The sequence below is a fragment of the Lynx canadensis genome, chromosome Y (genome assembly GCF_007474595.2).
Source record: "Lynx canadensis isolate LIC74 chromosome Y, mLynCan4.pri.v2, whole genome shotgun sequence".
NCBI lineage: Eukaryota > Metazoa > Chordata > Mammalia > Carnivora > Felidae > Lynx > Lynx canadensis.
This window is the reverse complement of record NC_050200.1, coordinates 61970-79186: the sequence shown is the minus strand read 5'-3', so window position 1 is coordinate 79186 and position 17217 is coordinate 61970. Positions and strand designations below refer to the sequence as shown.

General features: G+C 36.1%; 1 protein-coding gene and 1 non-coding gene across 10 annotated transcripts in view; one reads left to right on the top strand and one right to left on the bottom strand.

The window, feature by feature from the left end:
- LOC115508053 (lysine-specific demethylase 6A-like) overlaps nt 1-17217 on the top strand; it is a 175309-nt gene that overhangs the window by 134204 nt on the left and 23888 nt on the right. For all 9 annotated transcript variants that reach the window (XM_030306458.1, XM_032592296.2, XM_036064360.1 and 6 more), the window contains 4 exons: nt 57-262; nt 13078-13142; nt 13227-13301; nt 13755-13903. In XM_030306458.1, the coding sequence (XP_030162318.1) occupies nt 57-262; nt 13078-13142; nt 13227-13301; nt 13755-13903 (495 nt within the window). The remainder of the gene's footprint in view (nt 1-56; nt 263-13077; nt 13143-13226; nt 13302-13754; nt 13904-17217) is intronic.
- LOC115508058 lies at nt 2622-2731 on the bottom strand. The gene has a single exon (XR_003966924.1). It is a non-coding gene; the product is annotated as a U6 spliceosomal RNA (small nuclear RNA).

Sequence of the window (17217 nt, the reverse complement as noted above, 5' to 3'; positions counted from 1 at the left end):
TGTTTAGTGTATTAAATGCAGTTTTATTTATTAACACTAGTTATTTCTTTATGAAGATCTTGGACTTTTCTCTACCAAAACTTTGGTAGAAGCTAACAATGAGCATACTGTGGAAGTGAGGACACAGTTGTTGCAACCGGCAGATGAAAACTGGGATCCTACTGGAACCAAGAAAATCTGGCGTTGTGAAAGTAATAGATCTCATACTACAATTGCAAAGTATGCACAATACCAAGCCTCCTCCTTCCAAGAATCATTGAGAGTGAGTATTTATTTCCTGGAGATTATTTTGCTAAATGCACATTACTCTTTTTTTTTTTTTTTTTTTTTTCAACGTTTATTTATTTTTGGGACAGAGAGAGACAGAGCATGAACGGGGGAGGGGAAGAATCATTGAGAGTGAGTATTTATTTCCTGGAGATTATTTTGCTAAATGCACATTACTCTTTTTTTTTTTTTTAATTTTTTTTTTCAACGTTTATTTATTTTTGGGACAGAGAGAGACAGAGCATGAACGGGGGAGGGGCAGAGAGAGAGGGAGACACAGAATCGGAAACAGGCTTCAGGCTCTGAGCCATCAGCCCAGAGCCTGACGCGGGGCTCGAACTCACAGACCGCGAGATCGTGACCTGGCTGAAGTCGGACGCTTAACCGACTGCGCCACCCAGGCGCCCCTGCACATTACTCTTAAAACAACCTGGTTAGTTTGTATAATTATGATTTATAAATGCTGCAACTTAGAAGTTACTGAACTGTTAACAACTTAGCAGAGGTGGAGTTGATAAGATATATTTTATTAATAGAAAAACAAAATTACTGTCTCCTATCCCCCATTTTTGAAAGATTGTTTTTTTGAGAAAGCACATCAGCATGAGCAGAGGGAGGGAGTGGAGTTGGGGAGAGTCTGAAGCAGGTTCCTTGCCCAGTACCACTGGCATCTAACTCAAAACCCTGAGATCATGACCTGAGCCGAAGTCAAAAGTCCAGCACTTACTGACCCACATAGTCGCCCCCAAAATATTTCTAATTAGAATGATAAAGTAAGTCTTAATACTTGTGGAAATGAGTTTTAACTAAGAAAACTCACTGGATGGCTCTCATACTCATTTCAATGAAAAGGTGTTTTCATTTTGTTTATATGAAAGGTACTAGAGGAAGCATTAATACTCTGTGTCATTTGTAGTGTTTATTTTTATATATTTCTTCTTGGGTTTTTAAAAACATGTTTATTTGTATTAGGAGTGCAAGGGTACAAAGAAACTTAACCATTTGGACCCTTGTTCCCTACTATTCACTTATCTTTGGTAAAAGGAGATTAAGAAACATTAAGGGGAGTGGAAGAAATGAATATGAATGTATCGAGGGTAACCCAATCTTCTAATTCATTAAAGGATGAACTGAAGTTGGCTTAATACAACATTTATTTGACAGCCTGCAGAAATTACATTCTCTTTAATTGCTCTGGACCTGTGTGGAAAAGGGAAGAAGACAACATTTGTATTATAAGTCAACAATCTTTTGAAACTTTTTTTTTGGTCTAAAACTATGCTTGGGGATTAATTTCATATTCTTTTTTTTTTTTTTTTTTTTAATTTTTTTTTTTCAACGTTTTTTATTTATTTTTGGGACAGAGAGAGACAGAGCATGAACGGGGGAGGGGCAGAGAGAGAGGGAGACACAGAATCGGAAACAGGCTCCAGGCTCCGAGCCATCAGCCCAGAGCCTGACGCGGGGCTCGAACTCACGGACCGCGAGATCGTGACCTGGCTGAAGTCGGACGCTTAACCGACTGCGCCACCCAGGCGCCCCTAATTTCATATTCTTAAATTGGGATAAGTCTAACATTACTATTCCAAACTAGTATTTTTACAAAAATAAACCTTTTCTTTGCTTTATCACCAGGTTCACAGAACTAAATTCTAAACTAACTTTGGTCTAGCTTTTAAAATCTTCCTGCCATCAAATGCCCAGCAACCCTTATGGGTAAGGGGCAGCATTTTGACAGCAACATTCATCATTCACCAGGAATGTAGAACCACAAGTGGACAGCAATGAAAAGTTTAAATCATTTGAAACCATTCCTATTTGCTTTCCAAAAGCATGTTTTCTCTAATCTCCCTTTGTGTACAAACAGCTCCCTCTCTGAGGAGAGGGACCCCAGAAAACATAGTAATGTTAATTAACCTCTTAAAAAAGTGAACGAGATGGTTTAGTATGTGTACAGATGAACTGTTGTGGATGACATTAGCAAATAATAAGGTAAACTTTTAGGGGCACCTGGGTGGCTCAGTCAATTAAGCATCTGATTTTGGCTCAGGTCATGATCTCACAGTTCATGAGTTCGAGCCCCGCGTCATGCTGTATGCTGATAGCTCGGAGGCTGAAGCCTCCTTCAGATTCTGTGTCTCCCTCTCTACCCCTTGCCAGATCACACTCTTGTCTGTCTTTCAAAAATAAACATTAAAAAGCACCAGGATACGGATCTTCTTACAAGATTTTTTTCTGATAGTAAGCAGCTCACATAACTGATCAGTGTACTTCTGAGCTTTGCACATTGGCTTCTGTACTGTCTATTAGATCACCTTGATCATGGATCATCATGGCCAAATTTTTAAATATCTAAAAATATGGAATGCTTCATGAATTTGTGTGTCATCCTTTTGCAGGGGCCACGCTGATCTTCTCTATATCGATCCAATTTTAGTATATGTGCTGCCAGTATTATTAGCATTCGTTTGTAGTCTTTAAACTGCAGAAGTAGAAATCTGTAAGGTCTCAAAATATATGAGAAGTTTAAAAAACATAACAAAGAATGCTTGCTAATAGGCCTACTAGAAAGGGAGTCAGCAGTGGAATCCTCTAGCAGTTATTAAGATAAAATTTTGTGGATTCTTTCAAAAAATAAATTGGTGTTCAGATCACTAAATGCATTTCTCAAACACATCTTTGAATTAAGTTTGTTTTTCACATTTCTCTTTTAATTTAAACTATGAATTTGAAGGATAGTATCTATAGTTGTGATGGGCATTGCATAGGGTGTGGAATTATTTTTGCACATTTTATTGTGTACCTGAAACTAGTATAAAATTGTCTTCACATATACCTTCTTTAGATGTGTATCAAGTTTCTTCATGCATTGTTAAGTTGGACTGTTGTCTTTGGTATTGAAGATAAAATGTTCTTATTTTTTAATTAGTTGTATTTATTTATAAGTTTTTATATAAATTTCAGTTATAAAATAGGTCTTATATTTCAAGTTTTAGGGACACAACAAAATTGGACGGTACAGAGGGGAACCTGGGTGGCTCATTTGGTTAAGCATCTGACTTTAGTTCAGGTCATGATCTCACAGTTCATGAGTTTGAGCCCTCTGTCAGGCTCTGTGCTGACAGCTCAGAGCCTGGAACCTGCTTTGGATGCTGTGTCCCCCTCTCTCCCTGTTCCTCCCCCACTTGCGCTCTGTCTCTCAAGAAATAAATAAGTGTAAAAAAAAAAAATTTCTTTTTTAATTGGTACAGATATATCCCTCTCCTCTCCCCCCATTATCACATCACATTCCAGAATGGTATATTTGTTACAATCAGTGAGTCTGCGTTAACACATCATTATCACCTAATGTCTGTAGTTTACCTTAAGGGATCGCTCTTGTACTTTCTGTGGGTTTGGACAAATATATCAGTTTTAAGTATCTGCCACTATAGTATCATACAGAGAATTTCATTTCCCTAAAAATTCTGTGTTCATAGGGTGCCTGGGTGGCTCATTCGGTCAAGCATCCTACTTCAGCTCAGGTCATGATCTCGTGGTTTGTGAGTTTCAGCCCCACATCGGGCTCTGGGCTGACAGCCTAGAACCTGGAGCCTTACTTTAGATTCAGTGTCTCCCTCACCTGCTCGTGCTCTGTCTTTCTCTCTCTCTCAAAACTGAACATTAAAAATTTTTTACTTTCAAAAATTGTTATTTTTAAATAATTTTTTATTTGTTTTTTTAAATGTTTTTAAAAATTTAAATTTTTAATTTAAAACAGGCTCTGTCTGTTTAATTTAAAACAGGCTGTCTGCACAGAGCCCGACATGGGGCTTGAACTCATGAACCATGAGATCATGACCTGAGCCACCCCAGAATCCCAAAATTATTATTTTTTAAATGAAAATTATATGTCCTTTGCCTGTTTATAACTTCCTTCCACCAGCCCCAGGAAACCATTGATGTTTTATGTCTCTAGTTTTCCCTTTTTCCAAAATGTCATATAGTTGGAATACAAAAGTAGCTTTTCACATTTCACATTTAAGTTTTCTGTATGTCTTGTTGTATCTTTTTGATTTCTGAATAACGTTCAGTTTTGTAGACATACCACAGTTCATTTATTTATTCACCTACTGAAGGTGAAAGAAAAAAATCAAACTATCATTTGATGGAACCAGCCTTGCCTTGTTCCTGGGCTTGGGGAATGCTTTGGGTTTCTCACCTGTAGGTACATTATCATGTTTGGTGTAGTTTTTTTTGTAGGTATCTTATGTGGAGCAAGTTCCTAAGTATTCCAGGTTCACTGAGAGTAATTTTATCATGCATGAATGTTTGAGTTTGCTTTTCTGCATCACTTGTTATGATCATGTGATTTTTCTTTTTCAGTCCTTTAATATGATGCATTACAGCAGTTGATTTTCTAGTCTTAAATCAGCTTTGCTTACTTGGAATAAATCCCACTTGGCCATAGTGTAAAATTATTTTTTTATACATAGTTGGATTCAAGGCCATAGTGTAAAATTATTTTTTTATACATAGTTGGATTCAACTAGCTAACATTTTGTGAGGATTTTTGCATGTGTTTGTGAGACACATTGGTCTGAAGTTTTCTTTTCTTGTAGTGTTTTTTTTTATAGTGTCTTGGTGATTTTTTTGGTATTAGAGTAATCATTCTGTTGGCGTCATAATATAGTTACAGAATGTTCCCTCTACTTCTGGATCAAATTGTAGCTCATTAGCATAATTTTCCTAAATATTTGGTGAAACTCAACAGTAAATTCATCTGGGCATGGTGGTGTTTTCTGTTACAGAGTTACTAATTATTGATGCAATTTCTTTAATAGTTACTGGTTCATTCAGGTTATCTCTTCTGTTGTTAATTTGATAGATTGTATTTTTTTAAGGAATTGGTTCATCTCTTCCAGGTTATAAAATTTGTGAACATATAGTTATCCATAGTATTTTTTTAATGTTTATTTTTGAGAGAGATCGCTCTCTTGTTCTATAGTGTGACCTGTCGGAAATTAGTATTAACTTCTTCTGCTTTCTTTTGACTAGTGTTAGCATAGTATATGTTTCTCCATCCATTTATTTTTGAAGGTGTATGTATTTTTATGTATGTTGTGTGTGGTTTGTTTTTTTTTATAGACCACATGTATCTGGGTCTTAAATTTTTACTCTGATAATCTCCAGGTTTCATTTTCATTCAAAGTGAGTCTTAATGTAGTTGGTTATATCTACTATTTTGTTACTTCTTTTTATTAGTTGTAGTTACTGTTTGTTACTGATCATCGTATAGCATTCCTTTTTATCTCGTTTCTTATACTATCAGTTATAAGTCTTTTTGAGATTATATTTTAGTGGTTGCTCTAGATTTGCCCTATACACTAACAGCTGATCCAGGTCCACTTCCAAAAAACACTGTATTGCTGCAGGAGTAGTCATGTGCTTTATTAATTCTACCTTATTCCTGATTGTTCATTCTTGCTTTTTGAATCTTGTTATTATTCATTTCATTTACACATAAGCAGGTATACACGTATATATACGTGTGTATATAATATATATATATAGTTACAAACATGCACACATGTAATCAAACAACTTATTGCTGTTATTATTTGGAATAAATGATTATTATATCAGTTAGGGATAAGCAAATTATTAGATGTGTCTTACACCATACATAAAAATAACTCAATGGACTAAAGAGCTGAATGTAAAATTGGAAACCATAAAACTGCTCTAAGAAAACATAGGAGAAAGCTCCTTGACATCAGTCTTGGCAAGGATTTATTGCAAAATTAAACAAAAGTAAACAGGTGGGACTACATCAAACTAAAAGGGAGCTTCTTCGTTTTTTGTTTGTTTGTTTTTTTTAAGTTTATTTACTTAAAGTGTGCCGGCAGGGGAGGGGCACAGAAAGAGGGAACGCGAATTCTAAGCAGACGCTGCGCTGCTAGCACATAGTTTGATGTGGAGTTCAAGTTGAAGGGAAGAGCTGGATTTTTAACCAGCTGAGCCACCCAGGTGCCCCTAAGAAGCTTCTAAGAAAGCATATAAGGGAACCATCAACAGAGTCAAAAGGCAGCCTACTGAATGAGAAAAAATGTTTGTAAATCTTACATTCGATAATGGGTTAGTATGTGAAATATAGAGAGAAGCTGTTCGTTCACTCATGAGAAAAAGAAACAATCCAGTTTAAAATGAACAAAATAGGGGTGCCTGGGTGGCTCAGTCACTTCAGCATCCAACTTTGGCTCATGTCATGATTTCATAGTTCCTGAGTCAAGCCCCACATTGGGCTCTCTGCTACTGGTGCAGAGCCTGCTTCAGATCCTCTATCCCCAACTCTGTCTGCCCCTCCCCTGCTCATGTGCATTCTTTCTCTCAAAAATAAATAAAAATTTAAAAACTATTTTAAATACAAAATGAACAAAATATTCCAAAAGACATTGTTTTCAAAAACATTGAATTAGCTAACAGGCATTTGAAAAGAGGCTCACACTGAGTGTTAGATGTAAGTGATGAATCACCAAATTGTACTCCTGAAACTGATGATACACTGTAAGTTAAAAAAACAAAAACAACAACAACAAAAACAACCAGAATTTAAATAAAAACTTCAAATAAAAACAATACAGTAGATAGAAAAAGGAAAATGAGGCTCAACATTATAAATCTTTAAGGATATTCGAATGAAAACCACAATGACGTATCACTTTAATAGGCAATAGAATGACTTTTATCAAAAAGATAAGTTGGATATGGGATAATGTGAAGTCTTGTGCACTGTTGTTGGGAAAAGCTGGTGTAGCCACTATAAAAACTCTATTGAGGTTCCTCAAAATATTAAAAATAGGTCTACTATATGATCTAGCAATTCCATTTCTCGGTTTATATTTGAAGAAAGTGAAACAAGTCTCTGGAAAAGGTATCTATACTCACTTGTTTGTTACAGCTTATATAATAACCAAGACAAGGAAACAACCTAAGTGTCTATCACAAATGAACAGATAAAGATTGTGTGTGTGTGTGTGTGTGTGTGTGTGTGTGTGTGTGTGTGAGAGAGAGAGCGAGAGAGAGAGAGAGAGAGACAGAGAGAGAGACAGAGAGACAAAGAAAGATGGAATATTATTCAGGCATTTAAAATTTAAAAAAGGAGGGGGCGCATAGGTGGCTCAGTCAGTTAAGCATCCGACCTCGGCTCAGGTCATGATCTCACCATTCCCATGTTTGAACCCTACATTGGGCTCTGTGCTGACAGCTTAGAGCCTTGATCAGATTTTGTCTCTCCCTTCTCTCTCTGTCTGCTCCTCCACCACTCACGCTCTGTCTCTGTCTTTCTCAAAAATAAGTAAACATTGGGGCGCCTGGGTGACGCAGTCGGTTGGGCGTCCGACTTCAGCCAGGTCACGATCTCGCGGTCCGGGAGTTCGAGCCCCGCGTCGGGCTCTGGGCTGATGGCTCGGAGCCTGGAGCCTGTTTCAGATTCTGTGTCTCCCTCTCTCTCTGCCCCTCCCCCGTTCATGCTCTGTCTCTCTCTGTCCCAAAAATAAATAAACGTTGAAAAAAAAAAAATTAAAAAAAAAATAAGTAAACATTAAAAAATGAGATGAAATAAATGAGATGAAATGAAATAATAAAAGAAATTAAAATAATAAAATAAAATTAAAATTAAGAAATAAATGACAAAATAAAAATTAAATTAAAATTAAAATACAAATAAAATGTAAAATAAATAAAATAAATAAAATAAAGTAAAATAAAATAATAAAATAAAATAATAAAATAAAATAGGAAAGGGGCACCTGGGTGGCTCAGTTGGTTAAACATCTGACTTCAGCGGAGGTCATGATCTCATGGTTCACAAGTTTGAGCCCTGCATAGGACTCTTTGCTGACAGCTCAGAACCTGTAGCCTGCTTCAGATTCTTGTGTCTTTCTGTCTTAGCCCCTCACCTGCTTGCACTCTCTCTCTGTCAAAGATAAACAAAACATTAAAATTATGAAGGAAAGCCTGCCATTTGCAAAAACTAGAGTGGATCTTTACGGCATTATGTAAGTGGAGTAAGACAGAAAATCATTAATAGTGTATGATGCCACTTCTGTGAAATCTGAAAAGAAAGAAAACCTTACAAAAAACAGGATTGGTCAAGAGATAAGGAAAATAGGTGAAGATGATGAGAAGGTACAAACTTTACGTCATAAGTAAGTTCTAGGGGTGTATTATATGTTATGGTGATTATGATTAATAACACTGTATTGCCTATTTGAAAGTTACTAAGAAGTAGGTTTTTCAAATTCCAGTGTAATAAACATAAAGTTACATTAGTTTGGGTGTACAGTATAGTTAGGGTCAACAATTCTGTACATTAGTTAGTACTCCTCATGCTAAGTGTACTCTTAACCTCCATCACCTATTCCAGCCAGCCTCCCCTCTAGGTAACCATCAGTTTGTTTTGCAGAATTGAGTTTATGTTTTTTTCTTTTTTGATGATGACTTAAGTTTCAACCCATTCTAAAAGCAGTAATTTTGGGGCACGTAGGTGGCTCAGTCAGTTGAGCATCCAACTTCAGCTCAGGTCATGATGTTGCCATTCTGAGTTCAAGCCCATGTCAGGCTGTGTGCTGACAGCTCAGAGCCTGGAGGCTGCTTCAGATTCTGTGTCTTCCTTTCTCTCTGCCCCCGCCCCCCCCCCCCCCCCCCATTCACACTCTTTCTCTCTCTCACTCTTTAAAAAATAAATAATGTTAAAATTTTTAAATTTTTACTCCTCTCTCTTCCACATTTTATTTAGGTATGCAGTGTCATATATTTCATCTTTGTATTTTGTAAATCTCTTCAACTGATTTTTACAGATAATACTTACTTTTACTGTTTTTGTGTTTCCTTCTTTTTTTTATTCCTGCCTGTGATCTTTCTTTTCCACTCAAAGAATCCCCTTTAATGTTTCGTGTAATGTTGCTAAGGCAACGTTTATGAATTCCTTTAACTTTTGTTTGTCTGGAAAACTTTCATCTCTGCTTCTGTTCTGAATCACAGCCTTGTTGGATAGAGTATTTTTGGCTGCAGGTTTTTTCTTTAGCACTTTGAATATATCACAGCACTCCCTTCTGGCTTGTAGAGATCAGCTTGTAGCTTTTTGGGGTTTCCCTTGTATGTAACTGCTTCCTTTTCTCTTGTTGCTTCTAAAATTCTTTCTTTATCACTACTTTTTGCATTTTAATTTCTGTGTGTCTTGGTTTGGACTTCTTCGGGTTATTCTGATGGGAGTTTTCAGTGCTTCCTGGACCTGGGTGAAAACTTAGGGAAGTTTTCAGCTAATGTTTCTTCAAATAAATTTTCTGTCCCCTTTTCTATCTTTTCACTTGGGGATCCCTACAGTGCTAATGTTTTTATGCTTGATGATGTCATTGAGTTCCTTTGATCTATTCTCATTTTGTATTATTCATTTTCACTCTCCTGTTCAGCTTGATTGCTTCTGATTACTGTGTCCTCCAGTTCTGATCTGTTCCTCTGCTTCCACCAGTCAACTGTTCAGTCTTATAATATTTTTAAGTTCAGTAATGGAGTTACATATTTAATATTCAGTTATTGATTGGTTCCTTTTTATGTTTTCTATCTCTTTGTTGAAGGTCCCAGTGAGAGCCTCCACTCTTTTCTCAAATGCAGTGATTATCTTTATGACCATTACTTTAAATTCTCTATCAGACAAAAATTCTTACCTTTGTTTGTTTAGCTCTCTTGCTGTGATATTTGTCATCATCTTTCACTTGGGACATATTTCTCTATGTCCTCATTTTGTCTGCCTCTCCATGTCTGTTTCTCTGTGTTAGGAATGTCAGCTACATCTCATACTCTTGAAAGTGATGTCCTTATCAGAAGAGTTCTGTAGTGCCCTGCATTGCACTGTCAACTGTTCCCCAGAATCTGGCACCTGGAGAATCTCCTGTACTCTTGTAGCTGAGCTGTGTTTGCCTTCAGTCCAGGTGTCTGCAATGGCTCTGTTTGCCTCTTGTGGGCTGGCTTTAGTCCCTTTGTTATTGGTGGGCTCATCTGGGGCTGCCTTGGCTGTGAGTTGAGTCAGACCAAGCATCTACCAGAGATGCAATACCACTGAACTATAGGGCACTGTTTTTGCTGTGGCCTAAGAAGCTTTAGTTGATAGGCAAGCCTGTAGTCAGACCTGATATCTGCCCCAAGCCCACTGCTGGGGCAGCAAGACTGGCCTGTGTGATTGGTTATCTTTCCTTCTCCCTAGGGCAGGAGTCCGTTTAGGATGGTGTTGGCGCCATTTGGGTCTCTTTGCTCACTGCCAGGCTTGTGGTACCACTTGGGATGGATTCCTGCAGAGGTCAAGTTCACAAAATAATACAGGGACGGGGCACACAGTAATAGCAAGGTTTGTACCTGTATGCTGTGAGAGTGCTGAGGAGCCTCCTACTTAGGCTGTATGCATGTCCACAGAAAGCCCTGGGGGCAGGTCACACTTTTAGCAAGCTAGGTGGAGTGTTTGTTCACACTGTGCTAGTTCCCAGAGGTGTCTGTGTACCTGGATGAGGGAGGTAAATGAGGCTTTCCAGGTCTCTTCTGTACTGGGGATAACCTCTAAAGATCACTGCCCTTCCAGCACACTTCTGTGATTAGTAAACAGATCTCCCTCTAGTATACCACAGGAACTTTTAAAACTGCTGCTTTTGTGCTATAAGAGCTTTTGTTGTCCTGTCTTTAAGGATAGGTTGGTTCCCAGTTTTCCGTCATTGTCTCAGCTCTCCCAGAGCCCAGCCCCCTCACTTTTAAAATTCCAGGTGTTACTTCACCCAGTGTTAAGCTCCTCTGGTTTTTTAAACCCAAATATCTGGAACTACTCATTCCACCTGTGGGTTCCCTATGCCTGGTATGGAGGTTTAGACTCTCCCTCTCTCGTCTTTGTGCCTAAAGTGTCCCACTGTCCCATAGACAGCCCTGTGGGTTTGACTCTTCATCCTGCCTCCACCCCACCCTTCCCACCCTCTTCATTGTGTCCTGTTCTTAATGTTTAGCTGTTGACAGCATGGAGCATGCCACCTCTTCTCACTCCTACTCCCATTTTGGTTAGTGTGTTTTATTGGAGTTTTTAATTCTGAGACATGTCAACATTGAGTGTTTGCCAAATTTCCAATTACATTGTTTTTACTGGCACAGTATTGTTATCTGTGGAGATCTGTTCTCCTGTTAAGATTTTTGTTATTCACCTGACTCCAGGGTTGGAAGTGTCCTCACTTCATTTTCTCATCTGACAATAGTTGATTTTTAGGTTTGTTCACCTTTTTAGTAAGTTACTAGGACAGAGTGGCTCCTTCTGAACTTCTTACAGGCTTATCCAAATACTTTCACAAGTATTTAATTTGTAGAAACTTCCCCTGTTCACTGGTTATCTTTTCACTTTTTTAATGGTCTCCTTTGAAGCACATGATTTATTTTTGATGAATTATTACTTACTTTGATTCCTTTATCTTTGTTATCATAGGTAAGATATCATTGACCAATTTGTGCTTGTACAGAGTTCTCTTGGGTTTTATTTTTAGAATTTTATAGTAAGAATTTTATGTCTTTGATCTATTCTGGATTAATTTTTTTATATGGTAAAAAGTAGGGATACAATTTCATTCTTTTCAGTGTGCATTTCTACTTGTCATTTCTGTATTGATTTATATAGCAACCTTTGTCCGAAAAGCATCATGAATTTTTATTCAGCTTTTAAGTTCCTTCCTAGTACTATGTGTTTTATTGTTTAGGTACATGTGTTGTCTCAAAAAATTAGACTATAGGGGCGCTTGGGTGGCGCAGTCGGTTAAGCGTCCGACTTCAGCCAGGTCACGATCTCGCGGTCCGTGAGTTCGAGCCCCGCGTCGGGCTCTGGGCTGATGGCTCAGAGCCTGGAGCCTGTTTCCGATTCTGTGTCTCCCTCTCTCTGCCCCTCCCCCGTTCATGCTCTGTCTCTCTCTGTCCCAAAAATAAATAAACGTTGAAAAAAAAAAAATTAGACTATAAACAATTTACATATATGCCCTTTATTTTGCTACTATAATCCACACAGGCTAGATCAGGATGTCTACACAAAACCATAATATAATATGGTAAATCTTTTAAAAAATGGTAAATCTTATGTTTTCTTACCATGTATACCTATAGAATATTTGTACTTGTGTGAAAACACACATTTCTGCGTTGGGATGTGTTTTGCTCCTTGACACTTATAAAAAAGTTTAATACCCTTGTACCCTAATTTTGTTTTTTGTGTTATTTTCATTATCTCTTAGAATTTGTGGCAACTTTAAAAACAACTATAAATTTCATTTCAGGAAAGTGTCATAGGGAAATAAATTTTACTGTTTGCTTTTGAAATAGGGAATAAAGTCTTGTTGTTTAGGGTTAGCATGTGCTTCCGGAATTTTTTTTTCCTAAAAAAATGCCACATTTTTAATATTATTTTTGTTTTGTTTTTTTGTTCTCTCTAAAATTTCCTTGAGATCGCTTAAAATAAAATTCATTTGCTATTTTTAAGAGACCTCTGATGGTCCACAATAAAAATAGAATTGGTATATGTTTTTCTTATTTATGTAATACCTGACATTTATAATATTAATTTCATAAATGATGGAGGAGGTTGAGTACCATGCCATTGGCATTTTATTTAGTGTGGACACTGAAGATTTTTTTGGTGAAGTATGCCTATAGGAGCTTAGTTTGGAACTGTGGTGCTCATGTAGAAAAAATATTTTATTAACTTACATAATGGAAATACTAGCCTGAAATAGGTACTAAGAATGTTTTTCTAATCTATAGGAAGAAAATGAAAAAAGAATGCAACATAAAGATTATTCAGATACTGAATCCGTATCTTCAGATTCGTAAGTAGCTTTTAGTGTTCATTCAGTATTTCTGTCCAAAATTCAGGAATTTAATATTCTTTAAAAAAAAATTTTTTTTTAAAGTTCTGGAAGAAGAAGGAAAGGACCTTTTAAAACCATAAAATTTGGAACCAATATTGACCTCTCCGATGACAAAAAGTAAGTTTACCAGCTCTATTTTTATGAAGTACAGCTAAGATAACAAGTTTGGAAATTCCCTGGTTTCACATTTTTCTTTTATCCGTTGTTTAGCATCATTCTTTTTGTTATTTATGGTAGCATATAACTCTTAGTTAAAAATAATAGCATTCTGAAATAATTTTTGCTAAGTTTTACGATTAGATTTTTGTTACTGAGGACTGTTGAAACATTAAATTTAAAAATTAGAAAATAAAAATTGTTTCATTACTAAACTTACAAATTTTATGATTTAATTTTTTAACAATCGTCACTTATTTTGGAAACTTTTCTTTGGTATAGTTTATACATTACTAATTCTAACCTTAAGAATAATACTTAGAGATTTAAATGTGTTTCTGATTGGAACAAGTATTTTCACATATCTGGTTAATTCTCACTAGGTGACACTTTTGATCTGTTACTTTATTTCAGGTGGAAATTGCAGCTACATGAGCTAACTAAACTTCCTGCTTTTGTGCGTGTGGTATCAGCAGGAAACCTTCTAAGCCACCTTGGTCATACTGTGCTGGGCATGAACACAGTTCAGCTATACATGAAAGTTCCAGGGAGTCGAACACCAGGTTATTTTTGTGAACTAATACATCTTGCATAATTAAAAAAGAGTCAAATATGAAACACACATAAAACCAGTTTCTTCCCATGTATAATTAAATATAGCCAAAGTATTTTTTAAAGATTTCTCATAGTTCAAAATATTTGTAATTATTGAACTCAGAGTAGTTTCCTCTATGTGTTGTTGTTTTTGTTTTTGTTTTAATCTATTTAGTATGTAAACACAAGAATAATCCAAAAAATTTATCCGGGGAAGGAGGCAGTTAATCACTTAAGTGAGTAAAGGAGCTTAAAACAATAAAGGCTTTGTCTTTATCCGATTGATTACAAGCTCAGAGTACTAAGAGTTATACCATAATCAATTATTATTCTTACTATATATAATATAAATTTCATTGAAAATATTTAAAATATATAATGCACCGATAGTTTCTGTTCTATACAATTATGTTACAATTTTTAAAAATGTAATTCAGAAATTTGCTAATGCAGGAGCCATGAAACTTCTTTAAGATGGTAGTATTTTAGGCTCTAAGCCCCGAGGTATAATAGAGGATATTTCATAAGTACTTGTATAATAGAAAAAAATGTTTCTGTGATTTTTTTTTTTTTTTGACAAGAGTGAAAATACATAATGAGTATAGGAGGGTTTTTCTTCTGATGGGAGAATAAAATTTCACCTTATTGGGGCTTAAAATTACCATTCCTTGTCATCAGAATGAACTACAAGTGTGTATCTATAAAAGCTGTTCTGTAATTAGATCTTATGTATTTCATCCTTAAAATAATATATTTTCACATAAAATAGGTATTGCCAAATACTGTTGTCAATGTGTAAGCATATTTTATTGAGTATCTTACTTAGGTGTAAGGCATTTACTGAATTCTGTTATGGTTCTTTTACTTGACATCTTACTTAGATGTTTTATTGCATTAGAATTAATCCTTTCTAATTGAAAGTCAGCTAGAATCTTCTCATTTGTAAATGGACTTTTGCAGATGGGAATTTTTTTATACTGCATTGATTGATACTTGAAAACGTTGTTAGCTTCTGTTCAGTTATTTGTTTATTTATTTTTGAGAGACCCAGAGACACAGCATGAGCAGGGGAGGAGCAGAGAGAGAGGGAAACATAGAATCTGAAGCGGTCTCCAGGTTCCACGCTGTCAGCCCAGAGCCCGATGTGGGGCTCAACCCACAGACTGAGATCTGAGATCATGACCTGAGTTGAAGCCAGAGGCTTAACTGAGTCACCCAGGGACCCCTATTGTTCAGGTTTTAAAAGCACAGAAAATGTATAAAACACCTGGCTAATACTTCATATTCAAAAAATACTGTTTTGCAAATGACTTTATTGTAATACAGGTTTTCCTTTGTAATTTTAGGTTGACTTTTTAAAGAAACATTTTGAAGACTTTAACAAACTTTTCATGACCTGTCACTATTCAGTTACAGTAGCTGATGGTTGGTTCTTACGCAGAAAGTGTTGAGGCCCAACCCTGACAGCTCTAAAGATTATAATAATGACTTCACTACTATTTCTTCACTACTGCCATATCATAGCAGGTCACAGTGTTTGGCGTCTGTTTCAGAGAAAAATTCATATAGCTAATATTCATTTAGTCTTTAAGACTGAAGAGTGGCACACAATCAAGTATCTCCCAATGAATAACACAGTGAATAACAATAGACACTAAGCACTTTATGTTTTAACAGACTTTGTTATTAGTATGTCCATGTAAATGCTTGTCTGCCTTTGTACATTTTCTCCACCATTATTTGTAATACATCTGATTGGATTCCATTCTTGGAGGATTTAATGTTTTTCAACTTCTTTGAAAATATTCGCACTCTAGTTTGTCCTAGAAAGATTACTTATAAAAAACTAATCCTTCAGTACTTAAGTACATTTGGTGTTGATGCATCAAGATCAGTTAGTTAAAATACCACTTAGCAAATGCCATTTAGTAAAGTCTGTTCACCTGTTAACGGGCAAGAAAAACTACCTAAAATTATTTACCTTTTTAAAAAATTGACTGTTGGTACTGCTTTCAACATCTTCATTGAGTTACTTGTTCTCAACAAAAGTCTTAATAGTCTGGAACCATTTTATTTTCTCTAGAAGTATTTAATTGCTGTAGTGAAACACAATTTAATAACTCAGCTGTCTATACACCACTTTTGTTTGGCCAGAGACTGACTTTGATTTTGGTCTCTATTTTTTTTTCTTTTTTTTTAAAGTATTTATGAAAAGTTTTATGACATACTGCATTTTTACATTTTCTAATTATTCTGTCCATTGTTTTCCTGTGAGATAGATAAATTTGTAGTGATCACTTTGATAATTTCAGTGTACAGTAATTTTTTAGTGCAGCAAGAACATCCTTCAGTAAATACAGTGCTTTCCTATGAAATGGAGAAAAAAATTTGCACTACCACTTGCACTTCACTTTCCTTGCTTTAATATGATGGATATACATTTGTCATTTTTTTAATGTAGTGTTGAAGTATGTGATACATATGTTAATTTTTATTTTTTAAGTCTGTTTATTTCAATATAATTTATTGTCAGGTTAGCTAACATACAGTGTATACAGTGTACTCTTAGCTTCAGGAGTAGATTGTCAGGATTCATCACTTACACAACACCCAATTCTCATCCCAACAAGTGTCCTCCTCAGTGGTCATCATCACCAGTCTAGATCTCCCACTCACCTCCCTTCCAGCAAACCTCAGTTTGTTCTCTTTATTTAAGAGTCTCTTATGGTTTGCCTCCCTGTCTGTTTTTAACTATTTTTCCCCTTTCCTTCCCCCATGGTGTTTTGTTAGGTTTCTCAAATTCCACATATGAGTGAAAACATATGATACCTGTCTTCCTCTAGTTGACTTGTTTCACTTAACATAATACCCTCCAGTTCCATCCACATCATTGCAGATGGCAAGATTTGATTCTTCGCATAGCCAAGTAGTGTTCCATTGTATATATAAACCACATCTTCTTTATCCATTCATCAGTTGATGGGCATTTAGGCTCCTTCCATAATACGGTTATTGTTGAAAGTGCTGCTGTAAATATTGGGGTGCATGTGCGCCTATGTATCAGCACTCCTGTATCCCTTGGGTAAATTCCTAGCAGTTCTGTTGCTGGGTCATAGGGTAGATCTATTTTTAATTCTTTGATGAACTTCCACACTGCTTTCCAAAATGGCTGCACCAGTTTGCATTCCCACCAAGAGTGCAAGAGGGTTCCCATTTCTCCACATCCTCGCCAACGTCTGTTATTTCCTCATTTGTTAATTTGAGCTACTCTGATTGGTGTTAG